We start from the raw sequence: 27,238 nt of genomic DNA, 5'->3' as shown, positions 1-27,238 counted from the left end.
TACCACTGACAGCCAATCAACCAGCCAATCACTGTCGGCAGGAGATGCCTCCGAGCAACATATGGAACAGGATCTTCTGCCTTTGGCTGAATACCATCCCATACCATCAGCCGCCGGCTCTCAGTGGTCGTTGAGTTGATGGTAACCATGGTGAGAGTTTTTACCTTTTCTGTCCACCCTAGGTCAATTATCCATTGGAATTTCTGCAGAATTTGCTCTAATTGGGATTAAGTGTCGATCCTCTTACGATCCTACACTCCGGTCGTCTTCTGTCTTCAGGAATCAAAGCTACATCTGTATGATCATTTTGCCTTCCCTCATTTCCAATCTGTCCTGTTTGATCTCCCCTCTGTTGATGGCACTCCGGCACACGGGGGACTTAAGATTCTTCTCCATGATACTGTCCATTATCACCCAACCCCTTAAACAGTTCCTTCCACATTGTCACCGTACGTCTTTCCTTGTCTGGATACATCTTCTCTCTTTGTATTGTATACAGTCTATTGTCCATACCAAAGGCAACAGCCAATCTCCTTCATCTCCTCGCTTAGCTCCCCCCCTCCACCCCTCCTGTTAGCTGGCTGGGAACTTCAATGCCCACCAATGGACCAGCCTTCTTGAATGATGTATTCAAGGATGTCTCGATAGCTTCCACTCAAGGAGTATTGAAACCAGTTCAGATCTTCCCCCAGTAAGACCATATGCGTAAATTTTTGGCATTGTCTGGAGTTTCTTCCGCTTTCCCTATACATAGGTCCTGTTGACCTTCTGTTTCGGATGTTGCCAGTTTCTTGGGACTTATGTTTGACAGAAAACTGTGCTGGACTTCCCACGTTTCATATCTTTTGTCTCGCTGTCTGTGATCTGTCAACACTCTCCGTGTTCTGAGTGGTACCTCGTGCTGGGGAGTGGACAGAGTGGTTCTCCTGTGCCTATATTGTGCCTTAGTGTGCTCAAAATTAGACTATGGAAGCATAGTTTACTCCTCTGCACAGCCATCTATTCTTTGGCATCTCAACTCTGTCCACCACTGTGGACTGCATTTAGCATCTGGAGCTTTTTACATCAGCTCCATGGAGAGCCTTTGCACTGAGATTGCTGAACTTCCGCTGTCCAATCGGTGAGCTGTCCTACTGAGTTGTTATGCTAGTCTTCCATGCCTGCCCATCCGACGCACAACCTTCTTTTCGACGCCTCCTTGGATTTAGGGTATGCAGGCTGCCGTTCCTCTCTATTAGCACCGGGAGTCCGCTTCCGTCAACTGTTATGTTCTCTTTCCTTCCACTTTGCTAAAACTTTATTGACAAATGAGGGTACGGCGCCACCTTGGCTTCGTTCCTAGACCTGCCTTCTCTTTGACCTTTGTCAGCTCCCAAAGGGTAGTAACCCCCGCCCCCATAGTTTATTGTCAGACAGTTGCTGATTTGTGGGCCAAATAGAGGATGCCACATTTATTTACACTGGCGGTTCAAACACCACATTTGGTGTTGGGAGTGCCTATATTGTTGGCGACACCCCTAATAGATTTCGGCCTCCTGACCAGTGTTCGGTTTTTACTGCGGAGCTTTCATCTGCTCTCCAGGCTGTCCAATATATCTATAGCCATAAGTGGCTACAGTATATTATATGCTCAGATTCGCTCAGCTCTCTTCTCAACCTCTAAGCTCTTTATCCCGTCTACCCTCTGGTCCACCGGAGTCAGGACAGCCTCCACTTGCTCCACTTCAGGGGCGTCTCTGTGGCATTCCTCTGGCTGTAGGGCATGTTTGTATCCCTGGAATTGAGGCAGCTGATATAGCGGCCAAGGCTGCAGTCTCTCTTCCTTGGCCAGTGCTCTCATGGTTCCCTTAGTTGGTTACAGAGCATTTTATGTTGTCGTGTTGCTTTTTTATGGCACACACATTGGTCTACACTCCCAGATAATAAATTACGGGATGTAAAACCTCTTCCCTGTGCTTGGTTCTCTTCCTCATGGTCTCATCATCGAGAGGAGGTAATTTTAACTAGACTCTGGATAGTCTAACGTTTTTCGGACGACAAGAGGCAGTGTGGTATTGGGTTGCAAGGCTCACACATCTCTCAAGTCAGTTAACTTGTACATTGTGTGTAGCCGATCCTCTTCTCTGGGTAATCAGCTATGTCGATCTCCCAAAAGCTGCTTCTCCGAAGACTATAGCTGGTTAAAAAGGAATTTATTAAACTACTTCTCTATCCTTGAAACAATTTGGATACTCATAGAAGTTCAATCACTTTATATTTCCAACTTCTACTAACAACAACTTCGGCAAGCTAACTTAGTCCTTAAACATCAGACTCATTTACACATATTCAAATATCATTGGTTTGATAACCAAATAATTTATAAACATCAAACGTGTGTCTTGTTTCATTCACAGCGAAGACATGAAGTAAGTTAAAAGTCTCTAGTCTCAAGCAAGTCCAATATGTGAATGTACATAGAAATAAAATAGAAAGAAACTTCCACATGGGAAAAATATATTAAAAACAAAGATTCGAAGGCTTACCAAGTGGGAAAGCGCCGGTAGACAGGCACAATACAATAACACACAAACACACACACACACAAAATTTCGAGCTTTCGCAACCGGCGGCTGCTTCGTCAGGAAAGAGGGAAGGAAAAGGAAAGATGAAAGGATGTGGGTTTTAAGGGAGAGGGTAAGGAGTCATTCCAATCCCGGGAGCGGAAAGACTTGCCTTAGGGGGAAAAAGGATAGGTATATACTCGCACGCGCGCACACACACACACACACACACACACACACACACACACACACACACACGCGTGTGCGTGCGCGAGTATATACCTATCCTTTTTACCCCTAAGGTAAGTCTGTCCGCTCCCGGGATTGCAATGACTCCTTACCCTCTCCCTTAAAATCTACATCCTTTCATCTTTCCTTTTCCTTCCCTATTTTCTGACGAAGCAGCTGCCGGTTGTGAGAGCTCGAAATTTTGTGTGTGTGTGTGTGTGTGTGTGTGTGTGTGTGTGTGTGTGTGTGTGTGTGTTATTTTATTGTGCCTGTCTACCAGCGCTTTCCCGCTTGGTAAGTCTTGGAATCTTTGTTTTTAATATAATGTACATAGAAATCTATATTCAGTTGTTCATTAGTCTTTTTACAATCAACACAGACACTAAAGAGCACAGGATACTATATAAACTTTTCTTGTTCTTCTCTGTGGACCATACAGTAGGTGCTTGTCTGCTGCCGTTTGGCCGCGGGGTCCATCTTTTTCTCGTAACTGTTTTTTGGCCTACACACACGAATGGGCGATGCACAGTGGGGCATATTCATTTCTCCCCCCCCCCCCCCCCCACCCCCCACCTCTAAAATATCGGGTGTTCGAAACGGTGGAAGGCCGAGTGGTTCTAGAATTTACTCTGAAATTCTCAAAGCACTTTCTAAGCACTATATATTCTCCCCCTTAAATCAAACACGCAATATTTTATACAGTCATTATGTAAATTTATATCACATACAATTCTAACAATATACATTACAACATAGATCTTTGTACTGATTTAGAAGAAATTTTAGCTAATCTTTCATTTTTTCTACTCTCACTCTATTTTAACATCAACCCCGAATATTCCATCGTGATCTGGTAATTTTATCTAATAGTTAGGATTTGTTAGGACTCTGTCTCAAATTACAGTTGCAAACTCCACGTGTTCATGACACTTAAATACTTTATTCTTTATTCCAAGTCTTTGTACTACTTCTTTATCATGCAGTGGTCTTATTATTTATAAACTTTTTGTTGTCTGGAGGAACTGGGAAAAATAAAGGTTTTCCTGTTGACACTCAGAAAACATAGTAATGCTACCAGAATAATTTTTGCAAAATTTTGTGACTTTTGTCACGATACTGCCCTTTCCCCTCTAGAAACAGTACCTATACCTCACATACAGGTTTATCCTAAGAGTACTGTTTCTCCTTCTGTTTTGGTAGGTGCGCCCCTTTTTTAATTCCTATTTCAGTATAGTACAGGTCAAGCCCCCATCTTGGTGCCTCTATCCACACAGGTTGAAGTTTATTGAAAACCACGGAAAATAAGGTATGCCTTTCTGCCCTTCTCATTCAATACATGCTGGGTGCGTCCCCCCTTATCCTTCTTGAGTAGGCCTCATGGTTCATTGCCCTAGTATACATCTTTATGCACACTATAACAAAAGCTAAAACTTACTTCACCCTTCACACTCGCTTTTTCATACTTCTCTTTTATACCCTAGAGTCCTCCTTTAATTATCAACTTCTGTGTTTCCAGCATCTACTTCATGCCTACATACATTGTTTAATATACAATGTACTTACTTAGGTTATAAGAGTCCCACTATCCTACAAGTCGTCAGAATATTTGTTAGACTGACATTCCTGGATAATTATGACAATTAGCTGCTCCCTGACTTATGCTCATTAGTTATGCTCCTTATCAACATGATAGTTTCTCCCCCCCCCCCCTCCCCCCAAGTACCTAGACGATGTAGAACCTTCACAATGAACAACCATGAGTGCATATTTCTCTATGCACGTTCTTTCCACCTACAACACTTGACGGTTCTCACATCCTTTTAGTCTGGACTTTCGTTGTTTGCGTCTTCATGTTATGGTGTGTGTATGTGGAAACTGTGTTTGTGTAGCCTGATTATTCAACCTACTTATATCAAGTAAGTTGAAGGTTATTGAAAACCATAGAAAATAAGGATGACTTCAGCGATAGAAGTATATGCTTATGGAAAGAGGGAAAGATAGACCTGTACTCAGATGAGAAGTAAGAAAGGAAAAAAATAGAAATGGTTGCTAAGATCGAAGAAGAAAGAGGATAGCCCCAAAGACAGGAAGGAAACCCTTCCCATCCCCCTTCCCCAGGATCCCTAGTTTGTCGGTACTTGAGTGAGAAGCCAGAAGAGGTATGATAATAATCGTCTCCTACAGAACGGACATTCTGACCTGAAGAAAATCTTAGCAACTTATATGGAACGGCAAATGGTGAAGAATCAGTCACATATGTCTGCGAGGATTGTCTGAAAGGGCGTGGTGTGTGTCTGGTGTTAGTCATGCTTGTACTTACACTACCCACCCCTTCCAAAACTAATACAAAACCTCCCCTATACATTATATCTCATAAAAGGCATAAAATATTCTATAAAAATAGACAATTATACCCTACGATCGAATAGTTCTTTAGTTAATCACTTTACACTTTATTTTATACGTGATTCTCTTGTCTATTATTTTTCTGTCATATCTGATTTTTTATAAGCTCAAATTATTGGATAGTTTAAGAATTCAAGAATAGATTACAGAATAGTTTAAGATTTGAAGGGAATTTGGTGCAGGAAAAATAGTATAGGTATAGAAGAAACACCGAAAATAATTTGGGATCCGGTGGTTGTCACTCCGCCCATTAACACAGAATGTTAACGTCCCTGGGAGGCAGATGTGACTCCACCAGGATCCCATGGATCTGAAATTAACCTCACTTGAGCAAGTGTAGACCATTACTACTCATAAATTTTGTGTGAAGGTCCCCCCCCCCCCCCCCCCCCCCTCCACAGCAAAACAATTACCACTTTGCTAGGAAACACAACATTAGGTTAAGTTATTCTATTTTCTACTTTGTCATGGACAAGTGTGAATTCTTTGCACACGTCGTCCATAATGTTGTATTAGGTCTGCAACTTTGCTACCGCTGTTTTGCAATAGACAGCAGTTGCAGCAAGTGGGGTTCACGTGGTTGGTCATGATGAGGAATCTATTAGTGGAAGAACATGCAGAGAATGTTTTCAACTCCTTAAGAACGGTGATTTTGATGTCGAAGACCGGCATGGCAGGGAAAGACAAAACGATTTCGTAGCTACTGAAAAAGAAGAAGACAGTCACAGGACATCATTATCGAAGTGATTGATGTGTTTGAGCCCAGCATTGAAACACAAACAACCACAATACAGCGATAGACACCCAAAGGTAATTTTGCAGCAGGTCAGTGCTCAACCCCCACGTCGCAACACCTGTCAAAATATGCATGGAAATGTTGAAATGAGAAGTCCTATCTCTCCCGCCGTATTCTACAAACGTTGCTCTCTCTCTCTCTCTCTCTCTCTCTCTCTCTCTCTCTCTCTCTCTCTCTACCATCTATTTTTGATCAGTGGCATACAGTCTGTCTGATCCGCACGTTTGATCATATGAACAAGTGCAAAACTGAATAGATTCATGGATCCCCACAAAAGACACCCAGTTCTTGCACCGCGGGATTTGTATGCTATCTGAAAGATGGAAGAATGTAGTGGTCAGCGATGGGCAATACTATGAATCATAATTTTTTTTGTAAGTTTTTCACAATAAAACCCGAACTTTGAGAAAAAATGGCAGAAGCAAAGTTGTAGACCTAGTAGCATCATTAAGTTCGGAAAAAGCAACCGTTGAAAAGTTTCTGGAGATTATACTCTCGCTAACTTCTCGATCTTTTATTAGTTCAGATGGTTCCGCCAAACTACTTACATTTACAGTGTCAAAGTTGGCTATTTTTCCTTTAAAACTTCGTTCTATATTATCTACTTGCGAACTAACAACGCGTGTAATAACACCTGGGATTTTCAATTGAATAATCGACATTACTTCCATAGGTCAATCTGTGATCTCTTTCAAAGTATTCATTTCCTGTCTTACGGAAATAAATTTAACATTACATACATTTTTACAAAATTTTAATTTTTCACTAAATTCAGATTCTATATTATTATATTTATCTTAAATGTCAAATTCTAATTTTTTAGTTAAATCTTGAAGTTGCTCATCCTGTTTCTGGTTAAATTCAGTAAATAGTTTATTAACGCGCGTATTCAAAGACCTAGCGAGTTCACTCTTTAAATCTAATTTCAGATTTTCTGCCTTATTATTTAAAGTGTCAAATTCAGTCTTTAATAAAACTATATTTGCTGCTTGACTGTTCAAGGTTTCACTTTAACTGCTTAAGATTTCTCTCTGAGCACCAAATTTTTCACTTAGAGTGGCTGAATCAGCCTTCTGGTCATCTAACTTAGCATCTAATCTAGAATGTACTGAGCCTATCTCTTTTTTTAAAGCACCAATTTGAGCGTTTACAGCTACAGAATCTGCTCGCTAGGCTTTAATTAAATTCACTAATTCAGACGAGTCTGGCATTTCCCTAGTCGCTTTAATAGCTGTGACTGGTTCTGCTAGTTGTTGATCTTAATCCATCTCTTAGCTCTGGTGATATTAAAAAAAAAAAAAAAATTCACCTCTGAGTATAATAACTATACTAACAGTTTATCATTCAACAGTTCTCTCAGCTTTACCAAATAATTATCATTTTTCACTCACCCGGCCTAGAGTTCTAGCTGCGTTGGTGAGCCAATGTGCAATCAGCACCAGTGTACAGCATTGTTGTCGGCAAGGAGATGTAGAGTCAGCACCAGTGAGCAGCAGCTGGTGCAGTCGGTATCAGTGGCTGGTTACTGTGTCAGCGTCAGCGCGATTTATGTGTGTGAAGATGGCTTACTCTCCACATGCAATCTTCGTAGTCGAAAGGTTGAGGTTTTCTCTGTCCCCCCCCCCCCCCCCCCCCCCCACACATCTTTTACTGTATTGCATGCTCAACTTTCTTCCATTGATTCATTGGACTCAATACTATTACTGGAAACAGTTCTTGTATCTTGTTAGGCCTGGTTGCTATGGCAACACCTAATATCTTCTTCCCGTTTCTGTCTTGATATACCTTTTTTCTTTGGGTCCTGTCATTGGGGCGCCACGTTCTAACATTTTTTGACATGTGTGGCAAAAAATATTTTTTTATTTCCGTAATCTGATGATCACATATACAAGCTTTACTGTCAACATACTGTCGATTAACGATGTAGTTGACTCAAAACACAAGAAGTTTCTTCATGTTCACTTAAATATATAACTTCCAGAGACCAATTAAATAACATTTATGAGAGAGTTGGCTTAATAACCATTCCTCTTCTCACAAAATGTGAACTACGTCTTGCCTCTAGCAAGTCCAAGACGTGAATATACATAGAAATCTATATTCAGTTGTTCATTAGTCTCTTTACAGTCAACACAGTCTTTTTCTCGTAACTGTTTTTGACCTGCATATACAAATAGGTGATGCACAGTAGGGTGTATTCATTTCTCCCACTTACCTCTAAAATATCGAGTGTTCGAAACAGTGGAAGGTTGGGTGGTTCTAGAATTTGCTCCAAAATTCTCAAAGCACTACAATGGGGCACTATCTTTTTAGCCATCGACATCTTTTAAGTGGTGATCCTGACCTGCTTTTTCCCCCACTGCTCTCAGCTGTGAAGGGTGAGACACCCTTTACTTCAGTGCCCTTATTTTAATCCACTATGTGCCCATTTACTGTAGTCACCTGATATATCTTCCCTTTTAGCAGATGACATGCGCTCAGCCGATCGCGTCCTTGAGTTTGTCAGTGTCAGTGAGATGACATCGGTCATTTGAAGCTCTTTGTGGGAATACAACTCCCCCTTCAGTAGTGGTTTTCTAAGATATCCTTCCGTTTTTAGTTTCCCTCCTCTTTGAGTTTCGCTCCCGTTGCAGCTGATTTAATATTCGGTTTTTTACCCTTCCCTAAGCCACAGAATGGGCATTTTGACCATAGTATTTTTGCGCCCAAAAACAAAAAAAAAAATTTTTTATCCAGGAGAATAGGGTGCCTCAACTATCTGTCTTGAATGTCGTCAACTTTGCTATAGCCATAAACCCTGTTAAGGACTGTCTCCTACCAGGCATCTCTGGCTCCCTTTCCATCGAAAGCTTTGCAATCTGCTGCGGATCTCCATGGACTCGTCTCCTTGAGTGGCATCTTCAGTGATGTCTTAATCATCTTTACTAATGGAGCATCTACAACAGCTTTCACATTTCCACTGGCAAAACCGTTTTTAAGAATTTCTGTGTGCAATGAGTTTCTTCCACTGTCCTTAAATTTTTGGCCTGTTGCTCTTGTGCTTGCTGAAACTACAAATTTGTGGGGCTCATGCTTGATAGGAAATTTTCTTTGTTCTTCCATGTGTCTCACCTGGCCGCAAGCAGCACCCAGTCCTTTAGTGTCCTACGTGTCCTATGCGGGACTTCCTGGGGTGCCGATTGGCCAACCTTCCTGTGTTTGTACTGATCCCTATTCTGTTTAAAACTAGACCATGGGCGTTTCATTCATCGATATGCATGTCAAAATAATCCACCATGCTGGAAAACGTTTGGCCACTGGTGTCACTTACACTAGCCCAGTTGAGAATTTCTATGCAGAAGCTGCCGAAATACCAGTGTTGTACTGGTGTGATGTCTTCCTCAGCAGATGTACATGCCGTTTGTCTGCCATGCCCGGCCACCCATCCATGTCCTCTTTTTCGATACCTCCCTTGACTGCAGTTTGGGATGCACCCTCCTTCTTTGTTGTGTCCTGGAGTTTGCTTTATCTACTGTTTGCAGCAGCTTAGCTTCATGCTACTTGCCATGTTCCCAATGGGTGTGAACCCTTCGCTGCCTTGCCTTCGTGCAGCGGCCGGTGTTTATCTTGGACTTCATTTGCTTTGTAAGGTCAGTAATCCAGGTTTGATGCATCACTGTAAGTTTCTCAACCTTTACACCCAACTTAGCGATGGCACCTTCATGTACACTGATGGCTCTAAGGCTGACTGTGGCGTTAGGTGTGTTTTCAGCATTCACATTGACCATTTTCAGAATTGGCTTCCAGAACACTGCACAATTTTTACAGCAGCACCCTTCGCCCTCTATCAGGCCACTCAGTACATCTGGTGACACAAACTTTTTAATTTTTCATATGCTCTATTTTCTGAGTGTCCTTCAGAGCCTCTGTGTGCTGTACACAGTCGATCACTTACTGAAGTGGGTTCAAGAAAGCTTCCATTTGCTCACTGTTGAGGGAGCCACTACGATATTCATGTGGGTTCCTGGTCATATTGGTGTGATGGGAAATGAAGCTGCTGACACTGCTGCCAAGGCTGTAGTCCTTCTAACTTGCCCTGCTAGCTCTTCTGTTCCTTGGCATGATCTCTGTGTTTCTGTCTCTCGACAGATGGTGTCACATGTTTATCACCACTGGTCTCCTGTTCACGGGAACAAGCTCTGGGGAATTAAACCTCTCACAGCAACTTGGCTGACCTCCAATCATTGTGAGGAGATCATTTTAGCTAGGTTACGTATAGGGCACTGGTTTTTTATCCATTGCCGTTTAAGTGGTGAGCCCCCACCACTTAATGCCCATTGTCATCAACCTTCGGTGGTTCACCATTTCCTGGCCAAATGCCCCCCCCCTTTTTTTTTTTTTTTTTTTAACTGCTTAAGTTCCGACTGTACAAGGCATAAACATTTAGATTTGAATTATTCAGCATTCCTGGGAATAACAACAAACCAATCAAAGCTTTCAGTTCAGTAGTAATTGTGAGCCCTCTGACAGATGGTCCAGGTTCATATGTAGATTCCATGCAGGTTATCTGTTTATTAGTGTAAAGGACAATAGTCTCAGCCATTGCATCACCTATAAAAAGTGAAAAAGTCCACCTTGGTGATAGCAACTTAAGCATCTCCTTTAGCTCCATGGAGGTGGATAATAACCATTAGTGCTATAGAGTTTATCTGTCCAAATAGTTGTTTGCTCTTTCACCAAATTGAAAGTTCTGCATTCGTTGTCAGAGGATGACGAGAAGGCTGAGATGATGGAAAATGTTCTGGGAGTGAGATTTCGTCCTCAGGCAGAACATCGAATTGATCATCTTGGTTGTCATCATGAATTTTAACATTGTCTTCTACTTCACTGTACAACTCTTCAGGATCATCAGCTCTACCACACAGTTCTTCTAATTGCTGCCTTTGTAGCTCTTTTCTACTGTCTTTGTCCTTATAAATGCACTCCATTTTTCTGTGAAAGAGAAAATGTCAACCAGAAGAGAATGCATGTTTGCAGTGATAGGTTAAATGCCTGTGAACATTAGTTTCCCCCCAATCCAGTCCCCATTTCAAAGAGCAGTTCCATACAAGGTACTGTGGGATCCACACTGACTCCACAATGATCTCGTCTCCGATTTTTTTGAAACAACTACATTTATGTATACTGGTCAGTGACATGCTCTCTTTCACAGTTGGCTGGCAACTGATGGAAATGGTACTCAGTCATGTGGCCAGTGAATGTGGTTAGCTCATGCTCCAAGTGCGCAACAACAAAATCAAGTTTGGGGAGATCCCACAGTGCCAACTGAAGGTTAAGACTGTTGCAGCACAGCAATTGATATGTACAGAGGGTTCCAAATTTTGAGGAATCCCCATACAGCGTGTGAGTACAGGACCTTAATGGCTTTTTTTAAAATGAAGCATGAGTGTACTATTTGCTGCAAGAATGGTACATTACTCAGATTCCAACTAGTTAGGCTTTCTTGGGATATTCTTTGAAATATATATACATAGAGGCAAACATTCCACGTGGGAAAAATATATCTAAAAATAAAGACGATGTGACTTACCAAACGAAAGTGCTGGCAGGTTGATAGATACCCAAACATACACACAAAATTCAAGCTTTCGCAACCAATGGATGCTTCATCAGGAAAGAGGGAAGGAGAGGGATAGACGAAAGGATGTGGGTTTTAAGGGAGAGGGTAAGGAGTCATTCCAATCCCGGGAGCGGAAAGACTTACTTTAGGGGGAAAAAAGGACAGGTATACACTCGCGCACACACAGATACATATCCATTCGCACATACACAGTCACAGGCAGACATTTGTAAACGCAAAGAGTTTGGGCAGAGATGTCAGTCGAGGCGGAAGTACAGAGGCAAAGATGTTGTTGAAAGGCAGGTGAGGTATGAGCGGCGGCAACTTGAAATTAGCGGAGGTTGAGGCCTGGCGGATAACGAGAAGAGAGGATATACTGAAGGGCAAGTTCCCATCTCCGGAGTTCTGACAGGTTGGTGTTAGTGGGAAGTATCCAGATAACTCGGATGGTGTAACACTGTGCCAAGATGTGCTGGCCATGCACCAAGGCATGTTTAGCCACAGGGTGATCCTCATTACCAACAAACACTGTCTGCCTGTGTCCATTCATGCGAATGGACAGTTTGTTGCTGGTCATTCCCACATAGAAAGCTTCACAGTGTAGGCAGGTCCGTTGGTAAATCACGTGGGTGCTTTCACACATGGCTCTGCCTTCGATCGTTTACACCTTCTGGGTTACAGGACTGGAGTAGGTGGTGGTGGTGGTGGTGGTGGTGGGAGGGTGCATGGGACAGGTTTTACACCGGGGGGGGGGGGGGGGGGGGCAGTTACAAGGGTAGGAGGCAGAGGGTAGGGAAGGTGGTTTGGGGATTTCATACGGATGAACTAAGAGGTTACGAAGGTTAGGTGGATGGTGGAAAGATACTGTTGGTGGAGTGGGGAGGATTTAATGAAGGATGGATCTCATTTCAGGGCAGAATTTTAGGAAGTCGTATCTCTGCTGGAGAGCCACATTCAAAGTCTGATCCAGTCCCAGAAAGTATCCTGTCACAAGTGGGGCACTTTTGTGGTTCTTCTGTGGGAGGTTCTGGGTTTGAGGGGATGTGGAAGTGGCTCTGGTTATTTGCTTCTGTACCAGGTCGGGAGGGTAGTTGCAGGATGCGAAAGCTGTTTTCAGGTTGTTGGTGTAATGGTTCAGGGATTCCGGACTGGAGCAGATTTGTTTGCCACGAAGTCCTAGGCTGTAGGGGAGGGACCGTTTGATGTGGAATGGGTGGCAGCTGTCATAATGGAGGTACTGTTGCTTGTTGGTTTGTTTGATGTGGATGGATGTGTGAAGCTGGCCATTGGACAGATGGAGGTCAACGTCAAGGAAAGTGGCATGGGTTTTGGAGTAGGACCATGTGAATCTGATGGAACCAAAGGAGTTGAGGTTGGAGAGGAAATTCTGGAGTTGTTCTTCACTGTAAGTCCAGATCATGAAGATGTCATCAATAAATCTGTACCAAACTTTGGGTTGGCAGGCTTGGGTAACCAAGAAGGCTTCCTCTAAGCGACCCATGAATAGGTTGGTGTAGGAGGGGGCCATCCTGGTACCCATGGCTCTTCTCTTTAATTGTTGGTATGTCTGGCCTTCGAAAGTGAAGTAGTTGTGGGTCAGGATGAAGCTGGCTAAGGTAATGAGGAAAGAGGTTTTAGGTAGGGTAGCAGTGATCGGCGTGAAAGGAAGTGCTCCAACGCAGCGAGGCCCTGGATGTGCAGAATATTTGTGTATAAGGAAGTGGCATCAGTGGTAACAAGGATGGTTTCCGGGGGTAACAGATTGGGTAAGGATTCCAGGCGTTCGAGAAAGTGGTTGGTGTCTTTGATGAAGGATGGGAGACTGCATGTAATGGGTTGAAGGTGTTGATCTACGGGGGCAGAGATACGTTCTGTCGGGGCTTGGTAACCAGCTACAATGGGGCGGCCGGGATGATTGGGTTTGTGAATTTTAGGAAGAAGGTAGAAGATAGGAGTACGGGGTGTCGGTGGGGTCAGGAGGTTGGTGGAGTCAGGTGAAAGGTTTTGTAGGGGGCCTAAGGTTCTGAGGATTCTTTGAAGCTCCGCCTGGACATCAGCAATGGGATTACCTTGGCAAACTTTGTATGTGGTGTTGTCTGAAAGCTGATGCAGTCCCTCAGCCACATACTCCCGACGATCAGGTACCACGGTCGTGGAACCCTTGCCCGCTGGAAGAATGACAATGGATCGGTCAGCCTTCAGATCACAGATAGCTTGGGCTTCAGCAGTGGTGATGTTGGGAGTAGGATTAAGGTTTTTTAAGAAGGATTGAGAAGCAAGGCTGGAAGTCAGAAATTCCTGGAAGGTTTTGAGAGGGTGATTTTGAGGAAGAGGAGGTGCGTCCCACTGTGATGGAGGACGGAACTGTTCCAGGCAGGGTTCAATTTGGATAGTGTCTTGGGGAGTTGGTTCATTAGGAGTAGGATTACGTTCATTTCTCTTCGTGGCAAAGTGATATTTCCAGCAGAGAATACGAGTGTGGGACAGTAAATCTTTGACGAGGGCTGTTTGGTTGAATCTGGGAGTGGGGCTGAAGGTGAGGCCTTTGGATAGGACAGAGGTTTCGGATTGGGAGAGAGGTTTGGAGGAAAGGTTAACTACTGAATTAGTGTTTTGTGGTTGACTGGAATTTTGAGGTTTTGGAGGGAGTGGAGCTGGAAGTGGGAGATTGAGTAGATGGGAGAGACTGGGTTTGTGTGCAATGAGAGGAGGTTGAGGTTTGCTCGAAATGTTGTGAAGGGTGAGTTGCCTTTCCGGAGGTGGGAAACCAGGAGATTGGATAGTTTTTTGAAGTGGAGGGTGGCATGCTGTTCTAATTTGCAGTTGGCCTGTAGGAGGATGCTCTGAACAGATGTGGATGTGGGAGAGGAAAGATTGAGGACTTTTATTAAGGATAGGAGTTGACGGGTGTGTTCATTGGTTGAGTTGATGTGTAGGTGAAGGATGAGGTGGGTGAGGGCAATGGATTGTTCAGTTTGGAACTGGTATAGGGACTGATGGAAAGAAGGGTTGCAGCCGGAGATGTGAACTTTAAGTGTGAGGCCTTTGGGGGTAATACCAAATGTCAGACAAGCCTGAGAAAATAAAATATGAGAGCGTAATCTGGCTAGGGCGAAGGCATGTTTGCGGAGGGAATGTAAATAAAACTCAATGAGGTCATTGTGGGGGTGTTGTGAGGGTGACATGGTATTAGAAAGTGGGAAGTGTAACATGAGGCTGAAATGAAAATGAAAATAAAAATATATGGGGAGAGATAAAGATGAACTAGAAAGCAACTGGAGATATGGTGTGAAAAAAGGTGAAAAAGTGTTGGTTAAAGCTGGGCTATGTTGATCCTGTGGTGAACTTGGGTTGGTAGACAACGATGTGTATAAGGGTTAGGTAGTTGTGTTGCCGCCAAAACACATTAAAGGATGAAGAAATTCAGGAAAATTTCGAAAAAAAAACTACGTGTAAATGTATTAAAGGAGTGATTTTGTGGTGGCGGATTAAGAAAATGAGGTTAACAATTGTCTGACGAAGAAATTATGATGTTAAAACCTGTGGGAAGCGGCTAAAAATGATCAGTGACGTGGGAAAAACGGAAATGGAAATAAAGCGAAAATTATTAGAACTAGCCGAAATGGTTGTTTAATAAGTGAATGGAACTGTTTGTGAACTAGAAACGGTTGATTTTATAGTAGTGGTAGTGTTGAAAGTGGAGGAAAAAAAATTTTTTTGGTTGAGTTTTGGAAGTGGGTTAAGTATTACTGAGTATATATAGGTGGGATAAAATTGTATAGTAGATTACGGTAAAAAGGAGAAGGTGAATACAAAGTGACAGCTGCCACCCATTCCACATCAAACGGTCCCTTCCCTACAGCCTAGGTCTTTGTGGCAAACAAATCTGCTCCAGTCTGGAATCCTAAACCATTACACAAACACCCTGAAAACAGCTTTCGCATCCCGCAACTACTCTCCCGACCTGGTACAGAAGCAAATAACCAGAGCCACTTCCTCATCCCCTCAAACAGAACCTCCCACAGAAGAACCACAAAAGTGCCCCACTTGTGACAGGATACTTTCCGGGAGTGGATCAGACTCTGAATGTGGCTCTCCAGTAAGGATAAGACTTCCTCAAATCCTGCCCTGAAATGAGATCCATCCTTCATGAAATCCTCCCCACTCCGCCAAGAGTGTCTTTCCGACGTCCACCTAACCTTCGTAACCTCTTAGTTCATTCCTATGAAATCCCCAAACCACCTTCCCTACCCTCTGGCTCCTACCCTTGTAACTGCCCCCCGGTGTAAAACCTGTCCCATGCACCCTCCCACCACCACCACCACCACCACCACCACCACCACCTACTCCAGTCCTGTAAACCGGAAGGTGTACACAATTAAAGGCAGAGCCACGTGTGAAAGCACCCACGTGATTATTTACCAACTGACCTGCTTACACTGTGAAGCTTTCTATGTGGGAATGACCAGTAACAAACTGTCCATTCGCATGAATGGACACAGGGAGAAGTGTTTGTTGGTAATGAGGATCACCCTGTGGCTAAACATGACTTGGTGCACGGCCAGCACATCTTGGCGCAGTGTTACACCATCAGAGTTATCTGGATACTTCCCACTAACACCAACCTGTCAGAACTCCGGAGATGGGAACTTGCCCTTCAGTACATCCTCTCTTCTCGATATCCACCAGGCCTCAACCTCCGCTAATTTCAAATTGCCGCCGCTCATACCTCACCTGCCTTTCAACAACTTCTTTGCCTCTGTACTTCCGCCTTGACTGACATCTCTGCCCAAACTCTTTGCCTTTACAAATGTCTACTTGTGTCTGTGTATGTGCGGATGGATATGTGTGTGTGTGTGTGTGTGTGTGTGTGTGTGTGTGTGTGTGTGTGTGTGTGTGTTTGTGTGTGCGTGTGCGCGTGTGCGCACGCACTTGTATCACCTGTCCTTTTTTCCCCCTAAGGTAAGTCTTTCCGCTCCCGGGATTGGAATGACTCCTTACCCTCTCCCTTAAAACCCACATCCTTTCGTCTTTCCCTCTCCTTCCTTCTTTCCTGAAGAAGCAACCATTGGTTGCGAAGGCTTGAATTTTGTTTGTATGTTTGTGTTTGTTTGTGTGTCTATCGACCTGCCAGCGCTTTTCTTTGGTAAGTCGCATCATCTTTGTTTCTCTTTTTTATGCTTGTTTGTAAGAGGACATAAATTTTCTGCTTTGTGCAGTTTGTGAATTTCGCTGTGTTCATCTACAGTTGAAATGGAATCACACTTCTTCTTTTTGCAGGTTACTCAGTCAATGGCAGGAGTCGTCAAAGCAATGGATGCTGCCATGAATAGTATGAATTTAGAAAAGATATCAGGCCTTATGGACAAATTTGAGAGTCAGTTTGAAGACCTGGATGTTCAAAGTTCGTATATGGAAAATGCCATGTCACAGACAACCACCACAACAGTGCCACAGAGTGATGTCGAGAACCTGATGCAGCAGGTTGCTGATGAGGCAGGGTATGTATTTTTACCTAATTATTGGAGCATACTGCAGTGAAGGAAGTAATTCATACTAAAATTGTTTTAAGTGGTGAAGTGTAACGTGAGTGGTTGAAAATAATGGAATATTCCTACGATCATAATAATTTCATTCTTTGATGTTAATATGTTTTTAATTGTTTGATATGGCCCAGTTAGTATGCAATGTACAAAGACCAGTATTTGCTTTATGGAAGTCAATTTTCATGTTACTAAAGGCAAGACAGGTGGTTTCAAAACAATAGAAATGAGTTCCCAATATTTGCTGTCATATCTATTGGTTAATGAATTTTCTTGCTATTGCTTACCTTGAAGACAACAATAACAATAACAACAATAATAATTATTATTATTTGAGTTACCTTTTCTTACTTTGTTACCAGTGGGTGGGTGTCTTTGGATTTCGTGTCCATGTAATGTGTTTTTCGTGAAATTTGTAATCCTGCTTCCACAGAGATTCCATGTAGTGTCTTTAGAACTTCCTTGGCTTCTTTTCTGGTATCTGGTATGATGACTGTATAATTGGCAAAGGCCAGACATTTTATGTTGATGGTTCTTGTCTCTCCCCATCTTTACCCCATTGATTCCTTTGTCTCATGTCGTGATTATTTTCTCCAAACCAAGTTAAATAGAATGAGTGATAGGCCCTCCCTGTGCCTCACTGTTTTCTTGATTTTGAATGGTTCAGAGATCTCTCCTGTAAACTTCATTTTGTATACTGCATTTGTTAATGTTTCCTGGATTAACTCTCTGGTTTTTGTTGTCCACCTTCATTTGTTCCAGTGTGTTGAAGAATGTTTCTCTGTCTATGTAGATGTAGGCCTTCTTGAAGTCAACAAATGTTATTTTGGTATTCCTGAACTTTCTTGTTGTATCGTTCTCAGGTGCCACATCTGTTCACTGCATGATCTTTCCTTCCTGAACCAACCTTGGTATTCTCCTACCTGTTGCTCTGTTTGAGGCTCTAGCTGGTTTAATAGGGCTTTTGATAGAATTTTGTTTGTCACAGGCATTAGTGAAATTCCTCTGTAGTTATTAGCATATGTTTTTCCTCCTCTCTTGTGAAGGGGGATAACACAAGCAGATAGTTTCAAATACCTGGGAGAGATTATACAGAAAACAGGACTCACTTCAACATCCAGTGAAGAGAGGATTACAAAACTACTTCAGTACAGTAGCCTTACCAGAGGTGTTATATGTCAGAGATACAACAGTAATCAAGGAAAGAACAAAAACCAAGGAAATGGAAAAATAAGAGAAGAAAATACTGAGAAAGATGTATGGGCCAGTTCAGAAAGAGCTGATCTGGATAGAGAGAGACCAACAAAAGAACTGTACGAACACACAGATGATTACAACCATTATCAGCAAAAGAAGGGCAAAATTCTACACACACATACATAGGATGAACGAAAGTAGGTGAACGGAAGTAGATTGACCAAGAAAATTTTTAACTTAGTGTCACATAGTACATTGAAAACCAACTGGGTAAAGAAAATCATGGGAGACCTCAAGAGGGGAAAAAACTGAGAAAACATCAGAAAACAGAAATTTTGGCAAATGCCCAAAGAGAAGAAAACAGGAAAGAATTGGGCAGAAGAGAGAAAGAAGAAACACAGTGAATACATGAGAGTTTTTTTTGGAAAGAACAAAAGAGACACACAGAAAAAAATTGGATGAAAGTTGATTGTATTGTAGTGCTCTCCTTAATGGGGAATTAATGTTGTTGTTGTTGTTGTTGTTGTTATTAACAATAATAATAATAATTGAAGAAGGTGGAGGAGGTGATGATGATGTTGTTGTTATTATTGTCTCCTCCTTTTTTACAAGCTGACAGTGATCAGGGAAGATCAGTATTTTGCTATATCTTCCCATTATCTCTGATTTGTTCAAAACAAGTGATAAATTAAATCTGCCTGCTTTCCTGATGTTATAATAATAATAATATTTGTTATATATCTTTTTGAGCATATAAAAGCTGTAAAGTTTTGTTAATGAGGGAGTGCTAGGAAGTGTAAGGTTCTATTTGAATTCTAATTTTGTGCTTTTCCACTTTATTGATGTATCAGTGCTCAGCACTAGTAGATTTGTTTTAAGGGCACGATTCTGGATGTCATACAATTTTTGTTTGATTGTCAAGTAGTTTGTGAAGTGTATGTGCCATACTTGCATGACCGAGCAGCAGCAATAATAATAATAATTTGTGTGTGTGTGTGTGTGTGTGTGTGTGTGTGTGTGTGTGTGTGTGTGTGTGTCCATATCAGTTTATACAATTTTCCTTTGAGTAAACAGAGTTATGATGTTATATCTAAAGATGTTTGCTAATATGCTTCCAGTAGTTTGGGCACTTCTGTGCAGATATTTGTTGGTATTTCACAGAACTTCATTTGTAAGGTTGTGTGCTCTTTGAAAGGGGTGTGCATAATATGTGTAGTAGGTAATGCATCTGACTTCTTAACTGGCAATATTGTAAATTTTAACACAGTCACAGTAGGCATTGTGCGTGCGGGCAAATTCCAATTTCCTGAAAAGGTCTTGCAAAACAGCTTTGGATGCAGGTTAGAGAAGGAATGGGGTGAGTAAGAAATGGCAGGTATATTATCATATGATGTGCCACTTGCCACAATGTAGCCCTCCTTTAAGAGGAGGAAAAGATGAAGAAGGTCTTTAAGAAAATATTGTGCAAAACAGATATAATTACTTCCTGTAAGTCCTGGGACCCTACATTGAATGGCAGTGAGGGGAGGGAGGAGGCAAGAAGCATATTATTCATAGACTTACATGGTTTGGTAATGTGTGGCTTTGTCTCCTGAATATACCAAGGAGCAACTTTCATACACAAGTTTGTGATATCTTGAAGTGATGCATTCTGGACTCCAGAGACCATAACAATAACATGAATACTTCAACAGTTGATAAAGTACAGAACTGTACTTAGACACGAGGGGGTGGGGGGACGGGGGCTTGGTTATAGAGAGAGAGAGAGAGAGAGAGAGAGAGAGAGAGAGAGAGAGAGAGAGAGAGAGCGTGTGAGCGTGTTTTTGTGTGTTTCAGCACTATTACATTAACTATGTTGTAACTTTTATATTTTTATAATTAATGTAATGTTTGTTCCATCGAGATGCTAAAGTGTTAATCAGCTTTTCTTTTTAAGTAGCCATTTGTACCTGAATTTTAAAGTGATCATAATGTCCACATTGATTCATATTATACTAATGCTTCAGTTCTTAAATCTGGTTGCCTTGCACATTTTTGAATGGTACCTGTGAGTTCCCAATAAACTATAAAAAGTATATACAGTGTTACTTGGTCAGGTGCATATATAACAATGTATTTACTTTTAACATTGGACTATTTAAACTTACTTGGTTGAACAACTTCCTATGATGAATACTTGAACTTCTTCTCTGGTGATGATCTTGTTGCTTAAATAAAACTGTAACACTGACCATACACTACATCTAATAACATCTCACATACTTCTCTTTAAATAACTGGCAGGCACCAGTGCTTGTGTCTAATGTTTCATATATTAATTACTCAGAGGACAAATACAACATATGCAGGGCTACAGCACTACTACTTTCAGGTCAACAGACCAAACTACCACATATACACAAGTAATCCATGCATATTTTTCCCAGATTTAATTGTAACAACGTTGGTAGTGCTCAGACTCCAACAATAGAGCCTGTTATAAAATAGTGTTGTGGCGTCGGTCTGTGATGTGTCAGTGGCCTGTTAGAAATGAAGTATTAACCAAGTGTTAACTTCTTAATTATGGCTACAAGTTCTTGTTCCCATTCATACACAGATAAAGAAAAACTTTGAAATTATTAACAAAGCAGAGAACATTGCACACCAGGCTGTGGAAAGAAAGTGCAATGTGAGCTAACGTTGTATTAAAAAATTCAAGAAGCGAATGGTGATTGTCATGCATTTTCCGACCAAGAAATGAAACGTCTGGACTTCAAGAAAAGGCTGTTCGATTATGTTTATGAGAAGCAAAAATATGGATGTGGAGTAACTAGTCAAATATGCCAATTCAAAGCATTAGCTTTAGCAAAAGAACTATGCATCACTAGTTTCAAAGCTGGTCAGCGGTGGCTATCGAGATTTTTCAATCGAAATGGATTAGGCTTCTGGAGGAAAAATACTATGGCTCAATCGCATCCATGCGATTATGAGGAAATAATAGTGTATTGTCATCAGTATGTGATAAATTTGCACTGTGAACATTCCTATACATCATCACAAATTGGTAACATGGATCAAACACCAGTATATTTTGAAATGCCACTCAAGAGCACCATGAACAGGAAAGGAGAATCAAGTGTCATGGTACAAACTGGTAGGAATAAGAAGCAAAGTTGTACAGTGATGTTATGTGTAACTGGCGATGGACAAAAGCTGCCACCTCAAGTGATTTTTAAAAGAAAAAATATTCTGAAAATACAGTGAAAGACATTGGTGAGTGTGAATCCCAAATGGTGGATGGGCAATGACCTTGTGGTTAATTATGTGATGCATGTTTGGCAGTGTCGTCCAGGTGCATTACTGAATTTATGTAATATGTTGATCTTGGACATCTTCTGCAGTATACAACTGAATATGTGCGAGACAAGTTGCAAAAAGGAATAACTGACTTGGTCATTATCTGTGAAAGCCCAACATCTATTCTGCAACTACTAGATGTGTGTATAAGTCGGCCATTCGACTCTGCACTTAAACAGCAACATGCACAATGGATGGCCGATGAAAGCCACAAGTTCACGCTGAGTGGAAAAATGAAGCGACCAAATTTGTTACAGATTTGTGAGGCTGAAATGTGCATGGGACCTATTTCTGATACCACTGATACCAAGTGTGGTATCGGAAATTCTCTGGACAAAACTGAGTAAGACACTCTGTGGGAAGATAGCAGTGAGAATCACTTCTTTCACAAGTGATGACGAATATAATCATTATGTTAGAATAATTTTTTTGTAAACAAAACATAAATTAAAGCAAATATTCCCCAATGAAATTATGGTGTGCAGATTAATCAATGGTGTGGATTATTCACATATATATGATAGTCCGTTATTTTCATGCTCATTTTCTTTTCTTTATAATCTTTTATAAAAGCTCCAGGGATCTTGGCACACTTCCAGGGTAGCACGTTGTGCTCCAAAGAGACTCTGTTACTGCACCAGAACAATAACTTCTTTCTGGCATGCCCTTTTAAGTGACCATGGCTACTGTCTCTCACTGAAGACTTGTTGCATTGTCCCCAAATATATTGTTCCACATGCACATACAGATGTAGAGGCTGGCAATATCTGAGAATAATCCTATTTCCATTTCAAGCATTGTTCACCCCCTTAAAGTGGCATTTATCACTGCAAGTGTCATTCTTGAACTATGTCACTGTAAGAAAGAATATCATCCTTATATTGCTTGTATATGGAAACAGTTCCTTTTACAAGTATGTACCAAATTTACATGGACTGTTGTATTTCATTTATGTCAGTCTTGAAGGTATTACTACTTTCCAATTTTGTAGTGGTAACAATGACTATTTCTGAAAGACTTATACTTCACTCTGTTACCAATATCGCAGCAAGAAAAATCAAGGTAAATAGTACTCAACACTCAAGAAAAGATTTAATGTTGCTTCTTCACTGTGAAGAATTTACTGCAAAATAGTAACAGCCAATGTCGGGGGGGGGATTATGCCTGTCATATGTCGCAAAGTTAGTTTGTGTGCTTCTGACAGATAATTCACCAGCAATTTGTTGTTGTTGTTGTTGTTGTTGGTGGTGGTGGTGGTGGTGGTGGTGGTGGTGGTGGTGGTGGTGGGCTTCAGTGTAAAAGACAAGTTTGATGGAGCCCTCTGCACCAGTCAATCCTATGAAAATATCTTCATTTCTGTGTAACTATCGACACCTACAGCCATTTGAACCTGCTTACTGATTTCATCTCTTGGTCTCCCTATACAGTTTTTACCTTGTCCCCTATACAGTCATTACCTTCCACACTTCCCTCAATTGCAAAACTGACAATTCTTTGATACTTCAGGATGTGTCCTACAACTGTTTCTTTCTTTTAGTCAAATTATGCAACAGGTTTAAATTTCCCCCAATTTAAGTACTTCTTCATTAGATATTTGGTACACCCATGTGATCTTTAGCATTATTCTGAAATACCACATTTCCAAAGCATCTTCTCTTACTTGTTTATCGTCCATGTTTCACCACTGCACAAAGTTGAGGAAAGATTTGCTAACACTTAAATTTATATTTGGTGTTAATAAGTTTCTCATTTTCAGAAATGCTTTTTATGCAGTTGCCAGTGTGCGGATTACAGCCTCTGTGCTTCAGCCACCATTAGTAATGTTGCTGCCCAAATAACAAAATCCATCTACTACTTTTAAGGTTTCATTTTCAAAACCCATTTTCTCAGCATCTCCTGATTTAATTCAACTACATTACATTACCTCGTTTTACTTTCACCGATGTTCATCTTACAGCCTTTTTCCAAGACTCTTTGTGCTTTGTTCAGCTGCTTTCATCCCTTATCTCTTGACAAAACCTCAGAGTTGTAATTCCTTCTCCCTGGTTTTTAACTCTCTTACCGAATTTTTCCTTGATTTACTTCACATTTAGCTCATTATGCATGTTGAACTTCAGGAAGAAGCTAGTGCCCTGTCTCATTTCCTTGAGTGTTGCTTCCTTTTCATATTATTAGGTTTATGGTTTATGTAAAAGTTATAGATAACCTTTTGTTCCGTGTGTTTTATCCCTGATAGTTTCAGAATTTTGAAGGGATTGCCAAAATAAGAGATGTGTTCAAAAGAAACCGAACTTTAGCTGTACAGGATTATTGCTTATTATACATTTTAAGCACTGTCCCTTCAAAATAGTCTCCTCCAGTGGAAATACACTGTTCCCATCATTTCTTCAAGTTTTGGAACGCCTCCTAGAACACATTTGTGGTATAATGCACAGGTTTCTCATCACATTGTCCTGTATCTCCTCTATGGTTTGGAAACAATGTCCTTCAACATATTTTTCGGTTTGGGAAACAGGAAAACGTCTGCTTGGGCTAGATCCGGAGAATACTGTGGATGGGGCACAATGGGAATGTGGTGTTTCGCTAGATAGCTGCAGACAAGGAGTGACGCATAAGTCGGCACGTCGCCATGAAGCAATATCCAACTCTGGTTTTCCCACAATTCAGGTCTCTTCTTGTGCACAGCATCCCGCATGCGCTCTAGGATTCCCTGGTAGACTTTCTTGTTTACAGTCTGACCACATGGCACAGATTTATGACGGATAATGCCTTTGTAGTCAAAAAACACAAACATCACTATCTTGATCTTTGACTGACTCGTGCATGCAATTTTTTGACGAGGTGACCCTCTGCCCACCCACTGCGATGACTGCATCTTCATTTCAGCATCATAGCCATACACCCACATCTCATTGTCTGTTATGATGTTTTTAAGAAAGTTTTTGCTGTCATTAACAGCAGCAAGCAGTTCTTCACACATTTCAACACGGGTCTGTTTCTGATCTTCAGTCAACAAATGCGGTACAAATTTGGCACTGACTCAAAATTTGCTGGCATGATCCTGCGCTGATCATATGTTGATGTGAAAGGACGTCCAGACTTGGAGTCATCACAGGGGAACATTCTGCCCTGTTGAAAACATTTAAACAACTCGTAGCACTATGTGCAACTCGTACAGTTCTCCCCATATGCTTGGCTAAGTAAACATTTGAAATATCTCTGTGAAAGTTTTCCCAAGTTTGTAGCAGAATTACACTCTCTCTCTCTCTCTCTCTCTCTCTCTCTCTCTCTCTCTCTCTCTCTCACACACACACACACACACACACACACACACACACACACACACACACACACACACACATACATGTTGTTCTTCAAGCTCCTTCGTTGCCCTAATTCAGTGAGCAGGCTGTACACGTGCTTACTTCAGAGGCTGTGGTTCGCTTGCTAATTGTCCGAATGACACGAGGCCAATGGCAGTTTGCTGTCAACCTGCTACTAGGTGTGCTCAGTAGCTGCACCTCACTCTCTCTGCTGGTTGGTGCGCTATTTCAAAAGTTGGTTTCGTTTTGAGCACACCTTGTACTTCTCCAAGCTTACAAATGCTATAAAACCATCATTGTGCAATTTACATTTTCAACTGTATGTCTACATGAGAAATATTAGTTATCATGGTTGTAATTTTATAGTATTCTCATTTTTTGCTGTCATGTTATGTGAAAGTTATTGGGTAAGTTGTCAATAAAAAAAATTGTAATAGCAGGTTTTTATTAGCATATATGACGACAATTGGTCTTTATGGTGCTGAAAGAATTTATGATTTTTCTTCTATACAGGTTGGAATTGAACATGGAACTGCCAGAGGGTCAGTTAGGCTCTGTTGGGGCATCGACACAAGTGTCTCAGGAGCAGGATGAACTAACTCAGCGCTTGGCTCGTCTGCGACAAGTTTGAGTAGTGCAGGAGACTGGTGCTGTGCTGGAATCGCTTGTGCCTCTTTTAGTCCCTGCCTATCAATATATCTTTGTATATTGTACATTTATTGTCCATTGTTCATAATCTATCAGTGAAATTTTGGAGAAATAAGTGTGTGTGTGTGTGTGTGTGTGTGTGTGTGTGTGTGTGTGTGTGTGTGAGAGAGAGAGAGAGAGAGAGAGAGTGTGAGTGCGCGCGCGCGAGAGAGAGAGAGAGTATAATTGAGTGTGTGCATGAGTGTTGTTTTTGTTTTTAGTGACTTGCTAAGGTGATAGATCTTTTAAATTCATTTCTATTAATTTTGTTCTGTGTACATTTTGTTCTTCAGCGGAAGGCCAATGTGCTTCTGCAGGTACTACAGCTACAGGCAAAAGATGACCTCCGGTAATATTTTTATCAGTATATCTACAGGTGCACTGAACCCTGCACTTTCTTTTGGGAATTCTTGTGTTTAGTTTGTCATAGTGACTACCAGTTTATTTTTGATACAAAAGCTCCTTACAAAGGAAACACAATCATAAACTGTGTATTGTAAGGATTTTTTCTTTTCTAGTGGTTTCATGCTGCCTGTGTATAATGTGCTTTGGACTGTCTGATCCATTATTAGTTGAAGATATTTAAACACTAAGTACAAGGGTATCTTGTGTTTCTAGAAACTGAATATGGTCAAATAGAATTTCAGTGTGCTGTGACTTGATTCATATCCCATGGCAACTTCTATGGATCGCACTAATGGAAGATATGGTTTCAAGTGTAGGGAATTTGAGGGCTTTTCCCACTTTTACTGCTTGTTTCCAGTCTTGGTTCAGTGTCACATTCAGTTACTGACACACAGATAGAGCTTGGGTGTTCGCTACAGATGACTTGATCCTGATATAAAGACACAATAGAATTTAAAATTTGTTATGCGACTGCATCAGAGAGATAATCTGAATTGGTTATTTGTATACTGTGATTGTATGGCCACTGTCATTTGTGGCTATACTGAGATAAAGTATAAAAAATTGCTCTTGTTAGTGTGTATAGGTGTATCATGAAGATATGATGCTTGTAAATGTTTCACTCCTACTGTTAACAACAAACATTGCACTTGTTTTGATACACTAGTTCTTTTGTAAATATGAACTGTCATCCAAGAGATATTAACTTCACAGAATGTCGAAGAACATAATAAAACAGCTGAGTTGTGCTTGCAGTTATTAATTTGATTAGTTTGCTTTAAAAAAAATAAATGTATTTTTTTAACTCTGATTTTCCACATGTAGTATTATTTCCTATTGCACTCCACTTCAGTTACTTCTCAGTTCCGAGTCATTGTTAACATCTGAGAGTATTTTATGCAGAAAAGTTTCTCCAAAATACCTTGTGGTGTTAATATGTTAATTAACTGTAATATTCAGAATTTCTGTTTTGGAATAAAATAACTAAAAATGAGAACATAAATATATTGGACATTTAGAGTTTTTTTCAGGTTGCTTTTAGCTTATTTATACAGTTTTAGTAACACAGTACAGTTATGTAACCCATGAATCACATAGTCACTAGAGTAAGATATTGGTTTTATTGTGCTGGAACAAATCTTAACTTACAGGTACATTCGGCAAGCACCCCGCAT

General features: G+C 41.2%; 1 protein-coding gene across 1 annotated transcript in view; it reads left to right on the top strand.

Annotated features, from left to right (window-relative positions):
* LOC126283938 (charged multivesicular body protein 1b) overlaps window positions 1-26,874 on the top strand; it is a 48,517-nt gene extending 21,643 nt beyond the window's left edge. The window contains exons 3-4 of the mRNA XM_049982326.1: window positions 16,853-17,073; window positions 25,485-26,874. Coding sequence (XP_049838283.1) covers window positions 16,853-17,073; window positions 25,485-25,602 — 339 coding nt within the window. The 3' untranslated portion in view covers window positions 25,603-26,874. The remainder of the gene's footprint in view (window positions 1-16,852; window positions 17,074-25,484) is intronic.
* Window positions 26,875-27,238: the final 364 nt, after the last annotated feature.

The sequence above is a fragment of the Schistocerca gregaria genome, chromosome 8, assembly GCF_023897955.1.
Source record: "Schistocerca gregaria isolate iqSchGreg1 chromosome 8, iqSchGreg1.2, whole genome shotgun sequence".
Taxonomy (NCBI): Eukaryota; Metazoa; Arthropoda; class Insecta; order Orthoptera; family Acrididae; genus Schistocerca; species Schistocerca gregaria.
Note: the sequence above shows the minus strand (reverse complement) of the source record. Positions and strands in the feature narration are given on the sequence as shown.